This window comes from Calonectris borealis, chromosome 4 (genome assembly GCF_964195595.1).
Source record: "Calonectris borealis chromosome 4, bCalBor7.hap1.2, whole genome shotgun sequence".
Classification (NCBI taxonomy): domain Eukaryota; kingdom Metazoa; phylum Chordata; class Aves; order Procellariiformes; family Procellariidae; genus Calonectris; species Calonectris borealis.
Window position 1 is genome coordinate 1813140 of NC_134315.1, and position 13915 is coordinate 1827054.

The window sequence follows — 13915 nt, forward strand, 5'->3', positions numbered from 1 at the left end:
ACAAAGAAAGAAGGAGGGGGGGGAAAAAAAAGCCAAGGGTTCAGATTTTCCTTAAATGTGGCTTTCAACTTCTATTTGTTTCAAAATGAACCAATCCAAAGGGGGGTGGGGGGGAAGATGCAATTCTTAGAAGCAGACCCTGGAAACACTATCCAGAGTGAGGGAATCGAGCAGCATGTGGATTCCCTTCAAAAGTTCACAGCGCTGTGATCAGCTCCAGCTCCCCACCCCACATCTGTCAACGGATAAGCCCCTCGCTGTTCCTATAAACAGACTAAAAACAGTTGGACAAACTATATGCTGCCCTATTCTGTACTGAGCCATCCTGAGAAAGAGAGAGCGAGCTTTGTGAACAGCTAAATAAGCTCTCTATAACTCCTCCGGCCAGCCCAACTTTCAGGGGTAATGCTTATCTGTTTATCCAAGGCTCCTGGGTCCAAGGACCACAGGGATCAGCGGAGGCAGGAGGGGAAGTGTAAAAATACGCCCATCCAATTAGTTATCGCCTTGTTCAAAACATCTGGTTTCTTCTGTATTGTTTCTGTGATGGATGGCAGGCACAAACCAGGCATCGATCCGATTGCTCTCCCTGCGTGGCATTCAGCTGGAGCCTGCCGTGTTTTCAGCTGACCTCTTTCCAGCAGCTGCTCTTCGCCCAATTTGCCACCCCCAGGGCTACAACGCGCCTCCGAAGTCCCATGCTGCTTAAACAAACTATCCCCCAGGATCCCAGCCATGCAAATATCCCGGACCGTGGTTTCATCCTTCAGCATCACAACAGATGCAGGGTGCGAAAAACCCTAGATTTACAGCTCATGATTTCTGAGCCACAAAGTCCTTGTAGTTCAGCTCACTCTTCTGAAGGATTATTTCTACCGCAAAACAAGCCGTATGCCTTCTCACCAACTTCTACCATCCTCCACAATGCTTCTCAGGTGTTTTGCTTCCGTTCACGTTCATCAGATTCTCTCAGATTATATCAGGTTTTGTATTACGACATTCATAGAATGAAATTCACTTAACGCATAAGTACCAAGTCAGGCACTGATTGCATGCATCACAACAGCGAGCTTCCATGAAAAAAAGAGAACATCCACCTTAATTAAAAAGCCTACACAAACCAAAATTAGAGCCCGCTGCAATCCCAGTTCTAGGCTATACTGCAGGAGGCTGAGCAGGACCATGAATATAACAGCCAGAAATCAGATAAATTAACTTGGAAAGGCTGATTTTGAAGTTTTGAGAACCTCTTTAATCTATCCAGCACCACAACGGGTGCTTTTCAACTCTTCCAATACAATCACCAGTCTACACAAAATTTACCTTTTAGACTTCATTTGCTCTCGCAGTTTGCTGTACATCTCCAGGACTGGAAAGAGAAGGAAAACACACAAGCATTGAGACACAAACACAAAGGATGTGAATTAAAATAAACAGCCATACAAATAAAGAGCAATTTCAGATTCCTCACCAGGAAGACACAGTGTTAGCTTATCAACCGTCGCTGAAATATTTCTCTGTTGTAATCGGCATTGCTTCAGCTCTTCCATTGCTATTATCAACTTTGGAAAGGAAAAAAAAAAGTTTCACTAAGAACAGTAAACAGACAGAGTAGAGAGGATATAAACTGCTTTGCACTTGTCACGACCGTCCAAACAGTAGGTTGACAACACAGCCTACTCTGATAACCGGAGAGCTCACTGAGCACTGCAGAGCATTGCTGAAATAGGGAGGACAGGCAGCTTCGGGTTGTTTAATCGAGTAGCAGAAGCACTCCCTAGCCTAATTTCAAGTAAGCAAGCAGCAAAACCAAAGCCATCAAAATACCAGCCTTGTAGCACGTCCTGTGAATTCCAAAAATGATTTCCCCTTCCCTTTTTATTCATCTCTTCCCTACTCCCTCTCCAAGCTCCTCTTTTCTAGTTCTTCTCAAAGACAGGATGTGGCCGCTCGCTCCCAGGGGAATTATTACCATCACAAACTAACAAGGATTTTTAAATGCTCAGTCTCCAACAGAAAAACCTGTGCATCTGGACTCGGGCAAAACAAGGATCGGCCATCACATACAAAAGAAAAATCTTCAGTTTCTTTTTTCCAAAGAGGCAGGTCACAGATTTGTCCTCTAGAGTACCAACTTATCTTCACAGTACCAGACTGAGATTGCAAAGTCCTTTTGAAATCCCAGGCTCTTCTACTCTTGGAGGTGAATCCTCCGTGCAAGGTAACACAAAGGTATGTTTATTTGATTCAGGAGAGAAGCTGCATTACCTCCTCCCTAAAGGGCATTTTTATCTTTAATCTTTATTAGAGTAATTGGTCTGACGCAGTCCAACATGGGGATTTTCTCATTTGTTTTTCAAATGCAATGCAGCTGACTGAAACTGTAATGCTTGCATATACTCTGAGCAAAATGAAATCTGGGTGTCTGGGAGGGCAGTTAAGAAAGAAAATAGAAAGGCTGCAAAGAGTAGATTTATATGAATATGGGTAGAGCAATGCAATTCATTAGGAGGAAAGAAAAAGAGGGGAGAAGGACCGTCCCTGGGAGTTCTCACACACCTCCATTTTAGGCACCTGAAAAACTTCAAGCATCAGTGCCTTCATGCAGGCTCAGCTCTGAAGTCCCCCCAGTCTGTTAGTGTGCCCTTATGATGAAAGGGCAGAAGAATGAATGAGGCTAGAGGCACATCACGTCCAAGACATGCTCAATCACTTCCTTTTCTCCATGCCTTGACGCCTCTACCCATACAGCTCAAAAACCACCCTGACTTTAATTGCTGCTGAACTGCACTGTGAAGCGAGAGCCAGACTCTCCAGCTCATATTCATAGAATCATAGAATGGTTTGGGCTGGAAGGGGCCTTCAATGATCACCTAGTACAACCTCCCTGCCATGGGCAGGGACATCTTCAACTAGATCAGGTTGCTCAGACCTCGTCCAACCTGGCCTTGAAGACTTCCAATGATGGGGCATCCACAGCTTCTATGGGCAACCTGTGCCAGTGTCTCACCACCCTCACCGTAAAAAATGTCTTCCTTACATCCAATCTAAACGTACCCTCTTTTAGTTTAAAACTATTCCCCCTTGTCCTGTCACAACAGGCCCTGCTAAAAAGTCTCTCCCCATCTTTCTTATAAGCCCCCTTTAAGCACTGAAAGGCCGCAATAAGGTCTCCCCGGAGCCTTCTCTTCTCCAGGCTGAACAACCCCAACTCTCTCAGCCTTTCCTCACAGCAGAGCTGTTCCATCCCCCTGATCATTTTGGTGGCCTCCTCTGGACCCGCTCCAACAGGTCCATGTCTGTCCTGTGCTGAGGACCCCCGAGCTGGACGCAGCACTGCAGGGGGGGTCTCACCAGAGCGGAGCAGAGGGGCAGAATCCGCTCCCTCGACCTGCTGGCCACGCTGCTTTGGATGCGGTGTTGTTATGAACGATCCCATTCACACCACTCAGGGCTGCAGGAGCAAGCCCACAACTTGGTTATTGTTGCTTCAAGTCTCTCCTGCTTCCCAGGCTTTGCCTTCCACTAGTTTTCAATCCATAAGCAGTAAAACAGAAAAATCACTTCCCAACACTCTCACACCACCCATCTTTCATGCAGAACAGCAAAATACAGGAAAGAGAATCAACGCACGCTTTAATACCAATGCCATGTATGTTATCAGTTAATGCTGAGCAGTTACTGATGCTCCGTGTAATTTGCCACTAGCAAGCACAGCCAAATAATGGAAAAGCAAAAAAAATGACAGAATGAATGAAGGTATCACTTACTTCTTTTCCTTCATTCTGCAGCTTTCGGTTGGTGTCCGTCACTTGATTCTGCAGGGATATTGGGGAAAAAAGACAAAGTGCATCTATATGTAAATCAGGACAATGTTTTTCTCAAAAAAGAAATTGTGCATAAACACCATCACTTTTCACACAATCTTCTCTTGCATGGCATAAAACTGTTTATTAGCTGATTTAACAGTCATCGCCATTCTGGCACATGGGATGCCAACAGCCACACAACAAACACCAAGGATTTTCTTCCCTGCTCCTAGAGAAAAGTAAAAGGCAACAGGAGTTAATACTGTTGCACGGCAGCCTCAAAAAGCTGCAGTCCTGATAGATCAAATTTTGTAGCAGATGCTCACATGGGTTCTCATCTTAAAAGCTATTTTATGTGAGTGGTAGAGGTAGGACATAAATCTCATGGGATGAAATTTCCCCTCCCCAACACCAAATAGATTATGATTAGGTTTTAACTCCTTAATATCACAGCAAGAAAAGAACTCTTAAACATGAGCTTTATATATAAAGTTAAAATATTTTCTTTCAGATCTTCAGATGCACCTCCCACTGCATCCCTCCTCCTGGCTCCCAAAAAGTACATATTTTCTTTACTAAACCATCTTTCTGTATTATCCTATCAAGCTGGGGCTCACGGTTCATAAATTTCCCGCTTTCCAAACTTGTAGGTTCCCTAGACCAGCAAGATCACAGCAGTTCAGCTCTTGGCAGCTCTAGGCATCGGTTTGACTCAGTAAAGACACATAAGAACAAAGCTAATTTTTAGACTCATCAGGATAGAAAATAAGCGGCTTACATATTATTTAGACAACAAGCAGAAAGATGACTCATTCAAGTTCAGACAGGAGAAGGTTTGTAAATAGAGATACCATCTTCTACAGACCAGCTGGGATAGGTGAAAAAAATTACACAAACTTTCAAGTAAACATGCCCAGCTTCAGGTCTTTAGCAAAAGTGGCCAAGTATAAACGTAAATACCAGCAGAGAGGGACTGCTCAGAGTTCAGGTGCCTCACGTCAGTCTGAGACTAACATGCCATAAAACTGCTTTTTTTTTTCCATAGAATACTCTTTTCACAGCTACTAAAGTTGTAAATATTCATTTCCAGGCTCATCTCTGTAAGATGTCTCAGAGGTTTCTAGTTTTGCTCAGGCTTACTGTACAGTGGAAGCTGCTGCTGGATTTCAGCCGGCATCATCAAGTTTTATGAACTAGTTCCTGTGTGTTTTCAGTTCTGTTCGTTCTATAGGCAAAATCAGTAACAGAGCTTGGACAACAGCATGAGCTGTGACAGAGCTCTCAAAGTATTTTCAGGAGTGTAAGATCACACAAACCAACTTAAGATCTTTGTTTCCTAATACTTTTCAACAATTGCAGAAACAAGCTGAATTTTTAATGAATTTATCACTAGTGAAGGAACATCACTTGATGCTCTCCAGTTATCCAACAGAACGTGGATGGTGCACGGAGCAGCAGCAATGGCAAAGCAAAGCAGGACAAGCTTCAAAGCGGATTTGGAAGATAACAGCCACCTCTTTCCTTTTTGAGCGCACCATGAGGCAACCAGTTCAGATAGGAGGGGAGTTTTGTATTAATGTATACAAAATTGATTCAGGATCCCATTTGTTTCCTGCTGACTATTGAAAGACACTGGGCAACAACGATTTCCCAGAGTGGTCTGAATTTCAACAGGAGGTCTCACACCGAGAGGTTGGTGCTGCTTCAACAAGCAGAGCCACAGGCTTCCTTTTGTTTTAACGCTGGCCATGCTGGTTTTTAAGCTTACCGTGATGTAAGAAGAGGAGTCATCCCATGATCTCCCCGCACACCATTTCTCTACAGCATCTGCATCCTATTGCTCCCCCTTCTGCAGTAGCTTTAGCTCTCCTGGCTGCTTGCCCTGTGCAAAAACTGCTCATTTCCTTTATGATGTATTGAGATTTTACGAGCAGGAGCACAGCATCTCTTCCAAAGATTATTTTATTTGCTTATATCCTGAAAATCCCACCAGGAAAAAGGAATCCATGTAGGGTAATTTAAAACTGTTCCTAAAATAATGCCAAGGCTGTACTAGTCTTCTATTAAAATTACATATCAATCCCAGCTAAAGCAAAAAGTAAGAGTATATTCTGCCCTTGCACACTAAGAGTTTTCAAGGGGCGGGGGGTTGTGTTTTGTTTTGTCCTGAAGGTCTATATCCATACATTGAAAAAAATAGATGATTATTTATATAGACTCTCTGTAGACACGTTGAAGCTTTTCAGACGAGGAGATTTTATAATCTAAGACAGACGCACAGCAAGGGGGGACAGGCAACAGGTGGGCACATGTGAAGAATGAGACGATGGGATCACACAAGGGGCTTACGGGATGCTCAAGTCATTAGTTCATTCATCTATATACGGAACATGTGGTACGGAGCAGGGCTTTTGTTTGGGGGTTTTTAAACATCACTCTGCTATCATTTAGAGAGTGTCAGAGTGATGAGAGAGAGGAGCAAAGGGCGCTGGGGAGGAATCCTGGGAATGGACCCAAAGGGCACCGCTGTGACCCCGCACGGCTGCGCTGGCTCCATCCCTCTGTCCAACACCCACCTACCGCTGACTTTCACTCTCCCCAAGAACGGGAGGGTGACTGTGGAGCGATCCTTCAAGTCGGCAACTTATGAACTTCCCAATCTGGAGGGTGCACCCGAAGGCTGGCTTCGTTATCCACCACTGCAGCCGTTCTCCCTCCGTTTATCCAACCCCTACGGAAATCCGCTATACGGCCATTGCACTTTTAGGTCATTGCTGCATCCTGGGGCAGCAAGATTCCCCACTTGGTTTCACACAGGTGAAGGTGAGCTTCCCTTTGCTCTAAGCCAGTTGCCTGAGTTTAATTAGATCTGCCTTAATGTGAATGCATCAAGCAATAAAAATCGCTTCCTATTCATTCTCCCCCCCCCGACTCCTAACTTCATAGATCTTACGTCTGCATGCAGCAGTACCGCACATGTTGGCAGAAAGGATCAGAATTGCAGATGTCTTTTCAGAGAAAAGCCTTTTTATTAATTGCTATTCAATAGCGGCAGGTGTGAAGTGAGAGAGAATTAGCCGCACAAAACACGGCAACAAATGACTCTACAGTAGCTCTCTGAAAATGGACCTGGTGATCACAGTACATCAAACTGAAGAACAGCCAGGGCTATGCTGTTACTAAGAAAGCAAACATCACACCAGTATGCATGAACAAATGAACCATGCTTATCACCAAAAAAACCCAAACCCCGACAACTGGAAGGACTTCAGAGTAGGAAAGTCGAAATGGTGAGATACCTAGAAAGCACAACCCTCTAGGATGGATTGAGGCTACCCATCTTACAGAGGAAACTCCAGAGAAGAACATTCCTACAGCCTCCAACCGGTAGAATACTGCTGCAAAACCAAGAAGGAATAATCTCTCCTTTGTGCCTGACAGGTCAAAAAGTAGTAGACCTAAAAAAGACTTTTCAACCATGTAAACTGAGTTTCCTAGAGAAGGAAGGACAGCAGTACCTGGGGGAGGGCTAACATTAGAAGAGGTTAGATAAAAATCCAGCCGGAATGACACAGCTGAAGAAGAACTTGCTTAAGAGAAAAAATATGGACTGGGTGATTTCTTGAGGTTGCCACCAGCCCTGCGACTCTGTGATCCTTTCCCTTTTGCACCTCGAGTTGTGTTTTCCAAGTTGAACCATCATAATGTATAATCTATCTTTGACCTTTTAATTTCCACTGGAACCTTGATGAGATGGAACAGACGGACTGGTGCGTGGTTTCCAAGACTCAGTAGTAGCGTGCATTTATAGGTTTGAGAACAGGTCAACACCACACTGCTCACTTCCTAATGCGGAAGCACATTTGTGCAGTACAAGATATGATGTATATAAGATGTATATAAGATGTATAACACAAAAAAATGCCAAAGCAACAAAATTTTCCTTTGAAACCACACAACAAGTTAAAAATAAAGAGAATTGCCATAGTGAAGCTATATAGTTAAAAAAAAGATAAGCAAAGGCAAAAAAAAGTTTTGGTTTAAAAAATGTTATGGTTTAAATATCATCAAAATTAAGAAGACGCCTTTCTGAAAATGTATCCCATGTATTTTCAATTAACTTACTTTTTCATCCATATATCGATTATTAATCAGTGACCCACCTTGAAAACAACACAATGTTGCCTAGTGCAGAACTTCATTGCAGAGGAGCTCCTCTGCTGACCAGGAAGATAAAGTTCCCAGTTCAGTGCTAGCCCTTGGCAGGGCACAAAAGCAGGACAGAAAAGTTTAGCCATACAGTCCTGGTCAGGTTTTAAGTTGACTTGGGGCCACCTGAAATGCAGCATTACAGTACAAAGGGAAGAGGGCAGCTGTATTACACATGAACGGGGGAAGATAATGCATCCCGCTCATATTTAGCATGTGCACTTTTAAAACAATGAACGCTGATATTTCTGCAAGCTTGATATTATACAAAATACCCCAAAGCTAAAAGCACACGAGTGAAGATACACACTAGAGATGCAATACGGAGGGCATTTATTTTATTGCTGGTTGCACGTATGTTCAAAAGACCAGCGCTATTGAGAAAAAGACCAAGATCAAATAGAGAATGAATAGCTGGAACAAAACACACTCTCACCACTGGACCCACGGATGATTCCCTGAGGAAACCCTTACAAAGAGGGCTCAGTATTTCTCAAATAAGTTTCTGTGTATATTTTTCCCATGTGCCGTTTTATAGATCACATAGTAATGGAAATCAAGAGAGATCCTGAGGGTACAGAGATGGACTTCACAGTGCGCCACCAACAAAGTAGCTGTTTGTAGAATGGGAAACAGCAACAAGCCTTTGCAAACAAACAATGTGGAATTCTTGGCTAGAAACAATGGCTTAAAAAAAAAAAAAAAAGACTGCTTTCAATGTATTTCCAATGGCCTCATCCTGCAATCAACTGCTGGATGAACCCTTGCCATGGAAAATGTCACTTTAATAATACAGATGCTTCTGGTGTCAGGACACCCCCCCCACGAAGGTGTTCCTGCGAGCACGCGTCCGTTTGTGGCACGGAGACCTGTGTGTGTAAAGCTAGAAGCCTGCTAGGAAATGCCAGAGGTAGCTTTAAATTAATAAATAAATGTATGAAAAGCAGCAGTCAACACACTGAAGTCAGAGTTCCTCCTTCTTTTCCAGAAAACTTGCTTTTCTGAGATATACTTTTTCCCCCCTTAGTTATAACTTCATCTTTTCTAACGCCCACTGAACGTTCTCCCACGCTCCTAGACGCCCAGAAAGGTCCTTCTCAACAGGTCAGGCTCCACTCAGCCAGAAAGACTTGCTGTGCTGGTCCCTGGAGACAGCCCACGCCTTTCTGGGTGCCACACAACTCAGCCCCATTCCCTAAGACTGTTCTGGGAGTTTGCTTTTTGTTTTCAAATCAAGGTCACACCTCGCTGCCGCAGCAAGGGATGGCACAGCAGTCTCCCCTGCCTCTGTTCTAACTTGTGTAGGAAAATGAGGAAGGTTCTCTGACCTCTGACACCGATTAAGTCATTGCTTGCTTTTTTATATGCCCCAAATTGAGGAATACTTGTATTTTAAGGCACAGCAGCCACGTTTTCTTAAGGCAAGCCCACCCCTACACGTAGGAACACCTCCGCTCTAGGTCCTTGTTCTCCCTAGAAACCTGACTAATTTCTTTCCCACCACTTATCCACATTCTGATCCTAAAAATGGCTTTTTCCACATATTACTGAACACAGTTTTTCAAGAAATAGGTAAATTCCACCCTTCTCTCATCTTTCTGCACAGCTTTAAAGACCACAATACTTGGAAAGCCCATTCCTAGTTGTAACCATTTTATTTTCTCCATTCCCAGCTCTAACCATTTTACTTTCTAGTTAAGCCAACCAAACCTGGAGATGCTACTGAAAAAGAATCAAGCTTGCGTTTGTTTACACAGCCTTTCAGTGATTAGTGAAATTAGTAGTTATTTTTCACTACTGTTCCTGCTTACACCTGAAGACCTTACAATGCTCTGATGTTCATTCGCTTTTTAAATATTAACATTTCACTTGCCAACATTGGGCAGACACCTCGCAACTGCAGTCAGATCTGCATCAGACCTCTGTGCTGATTTGTCTCAGACACAATGCTACCTGTCATGAGGACTCGGTGTCAGCTGGGGCACTAGAGTAGATGCTGCTCTAGCAGACATACTTCTGACTGTAGAGCTTATTTTCGCTTAAGAAATTGGTATAAGGTATACCAGGAAAAGCGCGTTTCCTAATGCAAAACAGACTTAGCTTTAAGGTTTCTTCTGCTTTTAACATACCGCACTGTTCCAGTTTACCCAAATAATTGTCAAACTTCAACTGACTAACCTATTGCTACAGGAAGAATGAAGATTTTTTTTTTTTTTTTTTTTTTTTTTTTTTTAGATAGAGGAGAGGTGCTCTAGACAAAAGAAAATGAGACATTCACGTGGTTTCACAGAATCCCAAAGTGGTTGAGATTGGAAGGTCCAACCTGAGGTCATGTGGTCCAAGGTCCCTGCTCAAGCAGGGCCACCTAGAGCCACATGCCCAGGACCATGGCTAGGCAGCTTTCTCTCACCTTCAGTTTTTGAGCTTCTCCTCTAACTTTCAGCAGCTCTGTGATGGAGTCCACAAAGCCCTGGTAATGGAAGTTGCACATTTTCTCAATCTCACGATCATGGTTTCTGATTCGTGCTTCCAGTTTCTCCATGAAACGACCATGTTCTTCTCCATCATAGACAGACCTAAAAAGAAGATGCCAACATTGGTCAAGATTCCGGTATCTGTTACTGCCATTACTTACAAGAAATATCCAAAATACGAGCTTTAAAAAAAAAACATCCTGTGATAAAGAGGTAGTTCTGCTTTTTATTTGCATACACCAGGCACCAAACTCAGGTTTGAAAATCTTTCTATTCCAGCCTTTCTTTTTCTTTTTCCACCTGTCAAACATCAGCTTCATGTTCCTTCAGAGATGGCAACACAGCCGAGCCAGCACTGAATCATCTGAAGCAAAGTCTTCGTGCTCTAGCTTTGAGCTCAGCCATCTCTGATCATTATCTGCTATTGCATGCTGTAACGCCGAGCATTCCTCTTGGACAATTTTCTGGATGTTCTTTGGGCTTCAAGGGTAAAAGCTACAATGGAAAAGCATCACCTCTAGACCTGCCAAAATCCATTTCCCTTCCCACCCCCAATGTTGCCAGCACAGTTAATCCTGATGCCCAAAGGCCAACACAGCTGACGACTACCCAAGCTGATGGGGACACCCCAATCCAACATACAGTGTACACTGTGCGAGCTGCAGGTAATGGGTAATCTTTGGCACAACCAAACAAAAACACTAGTGTTAAATTTAAGGGTGGAAGTTAAAAAAAAAAAAAAAAAAAATCTATCCTTCACATTTTCTTAAATTCCATCCAACTGGGAAAAGAAGCTTGAATTGCCACGTTAAAACACTTTTTGTTCTGTCCATTACCAACGCGCGCTGCCTGGTAACGATGATTATTTCCAACCGTTGTGTAAAGCAGCCTAGAAGGCGACTCTCTCATTCGCAGAAAGAGCCGCTGCGCAGAAGCAATAGATCATGACTGCAAAATAAGCGAATGTTATTCTCGAAAGCAGAGGGATTGTGTCACACCCTGAAATGGTATGGGATTTTCAGAGGGTTGTTTTCTTGTGTTTTTATAGTAAACATAGATATTTTCTATGGAGTGTGGAAATCCCACCTTTAGACTTGTCTTTGTGAAGTTTTAGTATTTTGAGGAGCCAAACCCCCAAACCTGAATTCTCTCCCAATCCAAAAAACTGAAGTACGCAGTGAGCTTTATGGAGTCTGAGCTTGTACTGTGTCAGAAAGTAAGGCTAAATTAATTATACACTGGACTCCATGCAGCAATTAGAGATAAAAGATGGGGAATGACAGAGCTGTAACAAGCTATAAGAATAAAAAATAAATATAAAAAAAAAAAATTACTAATCGCAGCAGTGACAAGCAACACTCGGAAAGAACCAGAACTAGATGAAACCAGCTGGACACATTTAAACTTTCTGCCTGCAGAAAGCGATGTGATCCTTTGGTGTGGTCTGTGCTCACAAGTCACTTTGGAGAATCCCACCTCTGCAATCCTCTCAAAGTAATACAAAAAATATCAAGACAGGACCAAAAGCTCGAGGAAAGCTACTTAATTATCATTCTTTAAAACTTGCCCTAGCAATTTCAATTACACAGTTTCAGTAAACCATTCTCAATGGCAAAACAAAAATGCCAAATCTTTATAAGCCTATTTAAAACTCAGTGTAAAATAACACAGTCACCAAGAGTATTAGTCTTCCAAGGTGACCATATTGCCTTCTGTATTCCAAGATAGAAGCTGTTTGGTGCTGAAGGTGAAAAAGAGATATAACTTCCTAAAATTACATGAATGCCACCACTAGTATGATGCTAGCAGTTTTTCCTTACAGCCTAGCAGAGTTTTGCTGGTAAGATACGAAAGTTGGAGACAGAGTGCCATCTAGTGCTGCACGGCCTCTTTGCAGGGTCTCTCACGAAACTCAAGCGGGCACCTCTGCTCTAACGAACCCTTAACACAAAGATAACTCACATGCAATAAGCAAATAAAGCAAGACAAGTTGTGGTTTTATTCACGTATAAATTCAAAAAAAAAAAAAAACCAACAACAACAGTAATTATGGGTGCCAAATAAATGTGTTTGCATTCAAAGGAAAATACCATTGGCATCTACAGAGGCATCTATCAATGGAAAAAAAGCTCAAAATTACTTGCAAACGCTAGGCAAAGTTTCCTTTGCAGATGGTTAACCTAAGACATAAAGGTCCAATGACTAAAACCCTTTCATTAATTTTTTTTTTAGCCAAACTCTAGGGTAAAAAAAAAAAAGTTGGTGACAGGCAGCAACAAAACCCCAGCATGTCAGGGGTCAGCTCTAAGCTTGTATTTAAACAAACTCTGTATCTTCCCTTTTGAGCTCTCCTATTCATCCACAACCCTCCCTCCAATGCAGAACCAGCACCCTTCACTTCCATCCTCCCTCTAAAACACAAGCAAACAGGCAACAGGCAAGCAACTCCCAGACCAAACCGCAACGCGCTCCGAAGTTGTGGGATGTCAACTCCAAAGTTACAGGATGTCAAGTTCTTGCTCTGTATTGAACATCATCATACAAGCGGACTACAGTGACTATGCAGTGACTCTTAGCTCAAAATAAACAACGTAGGGACTTGCAGTCTCAGTTCGACTGCAAGAACAACAAATCCATCTCCTGCAATCACGTCAAAACACCACTCAAGTCCCACATTCTACCATCATCATCTTTGGTTCGCTGGCTCTGGTAGAGATCCACCTTCCTCAGCTGTTTCTGCCGCTGCCCGAGCTACAGCATCACTCTTGGAAGACCATCCTTGTGCTCCCGTATCCTTGACATCTGGGCACTGTTATCTACCTAGCAATTGCCAGCTTTCTCAAGACCGACTCTGGTTCTCACCTGATCCATTCAACTGAGCACCTTCATTACATATTTCTTCCTTTTCAGGATTACCACATCTGGGGCATTATACTTCCCACCTCTTGCCCACCAAACCTTCGGGACACCCACTGCCGTGTTCTGGATCTACAGGTCTCTCCAGCTGCTCCCCTCTACCTCATTTCTTCTGCCCATACACTCTGCTCCTAGTAACATCTCTCCTAGTTCAAACACTAATTATAGCCTGACCTGGATCTTCAGTTAACTGTCCTGAAGCGACTAGTAGTTCAGAAGACATTAGAAGGTGAGGCACATCGGTCTGGGCTGTTCATTCTCTTGGTTGTAAATAACAAAGCGCTGTGACAATGCTATAGAAAATGATCCTTGAGGAGGCTTTTTTTTTTCTTTGCTATAAAAAATTGCTGGTCAGATAGCTTTAGTGATAAGCCTCCCTCACAAAAAGCCTTTTGATTAAAAAAGTCTGAGAAAGAGAGGTCTGTCCCGCATGCACTTATCTTGTAACTCCGGAGCAGGCTGTAAGTCTCTGACTGAAGACTATGCTCAGTGACAGATCTGTCTGGT

General features: G+C 43.1%; 1 protein-coding gene across 3 annotated transcripts in view; it reads right to left on the reverse strand.

Annotated features, from left to right (window-relative positions):
• Window positions 1-13915, reverse strand: part of EXOC6B (exocyst complex component 6B) — a 307149-nt gene that overhangs the window by 245166 nt on the left and 48068 nt on the right. For all 3 annotated transcript variants that reach the window (XM_075148335.1, XM_075148336.1, XM_075148333.1), the window contains exons 2-5: window positions 10429-10594; window positions 3771-3818; window positions 1472-1562; window positions 1324-1369 (exon numbers count right to left, since the gene is read on the reverse strand). In XM_075148335.1, coding sequence (XP_075004436.1) covers window positions 1324-1369; window positions 1472-1562; window positions 3771-3818; window positions 10429-10594 — 351 coding nt within the window. The remainder of the gene's footprint in view (window positions 1-1323; window positions 1370-1471; window positions 1563-3770; window positions 3819-10428; window positions 10595-13915) is intronic.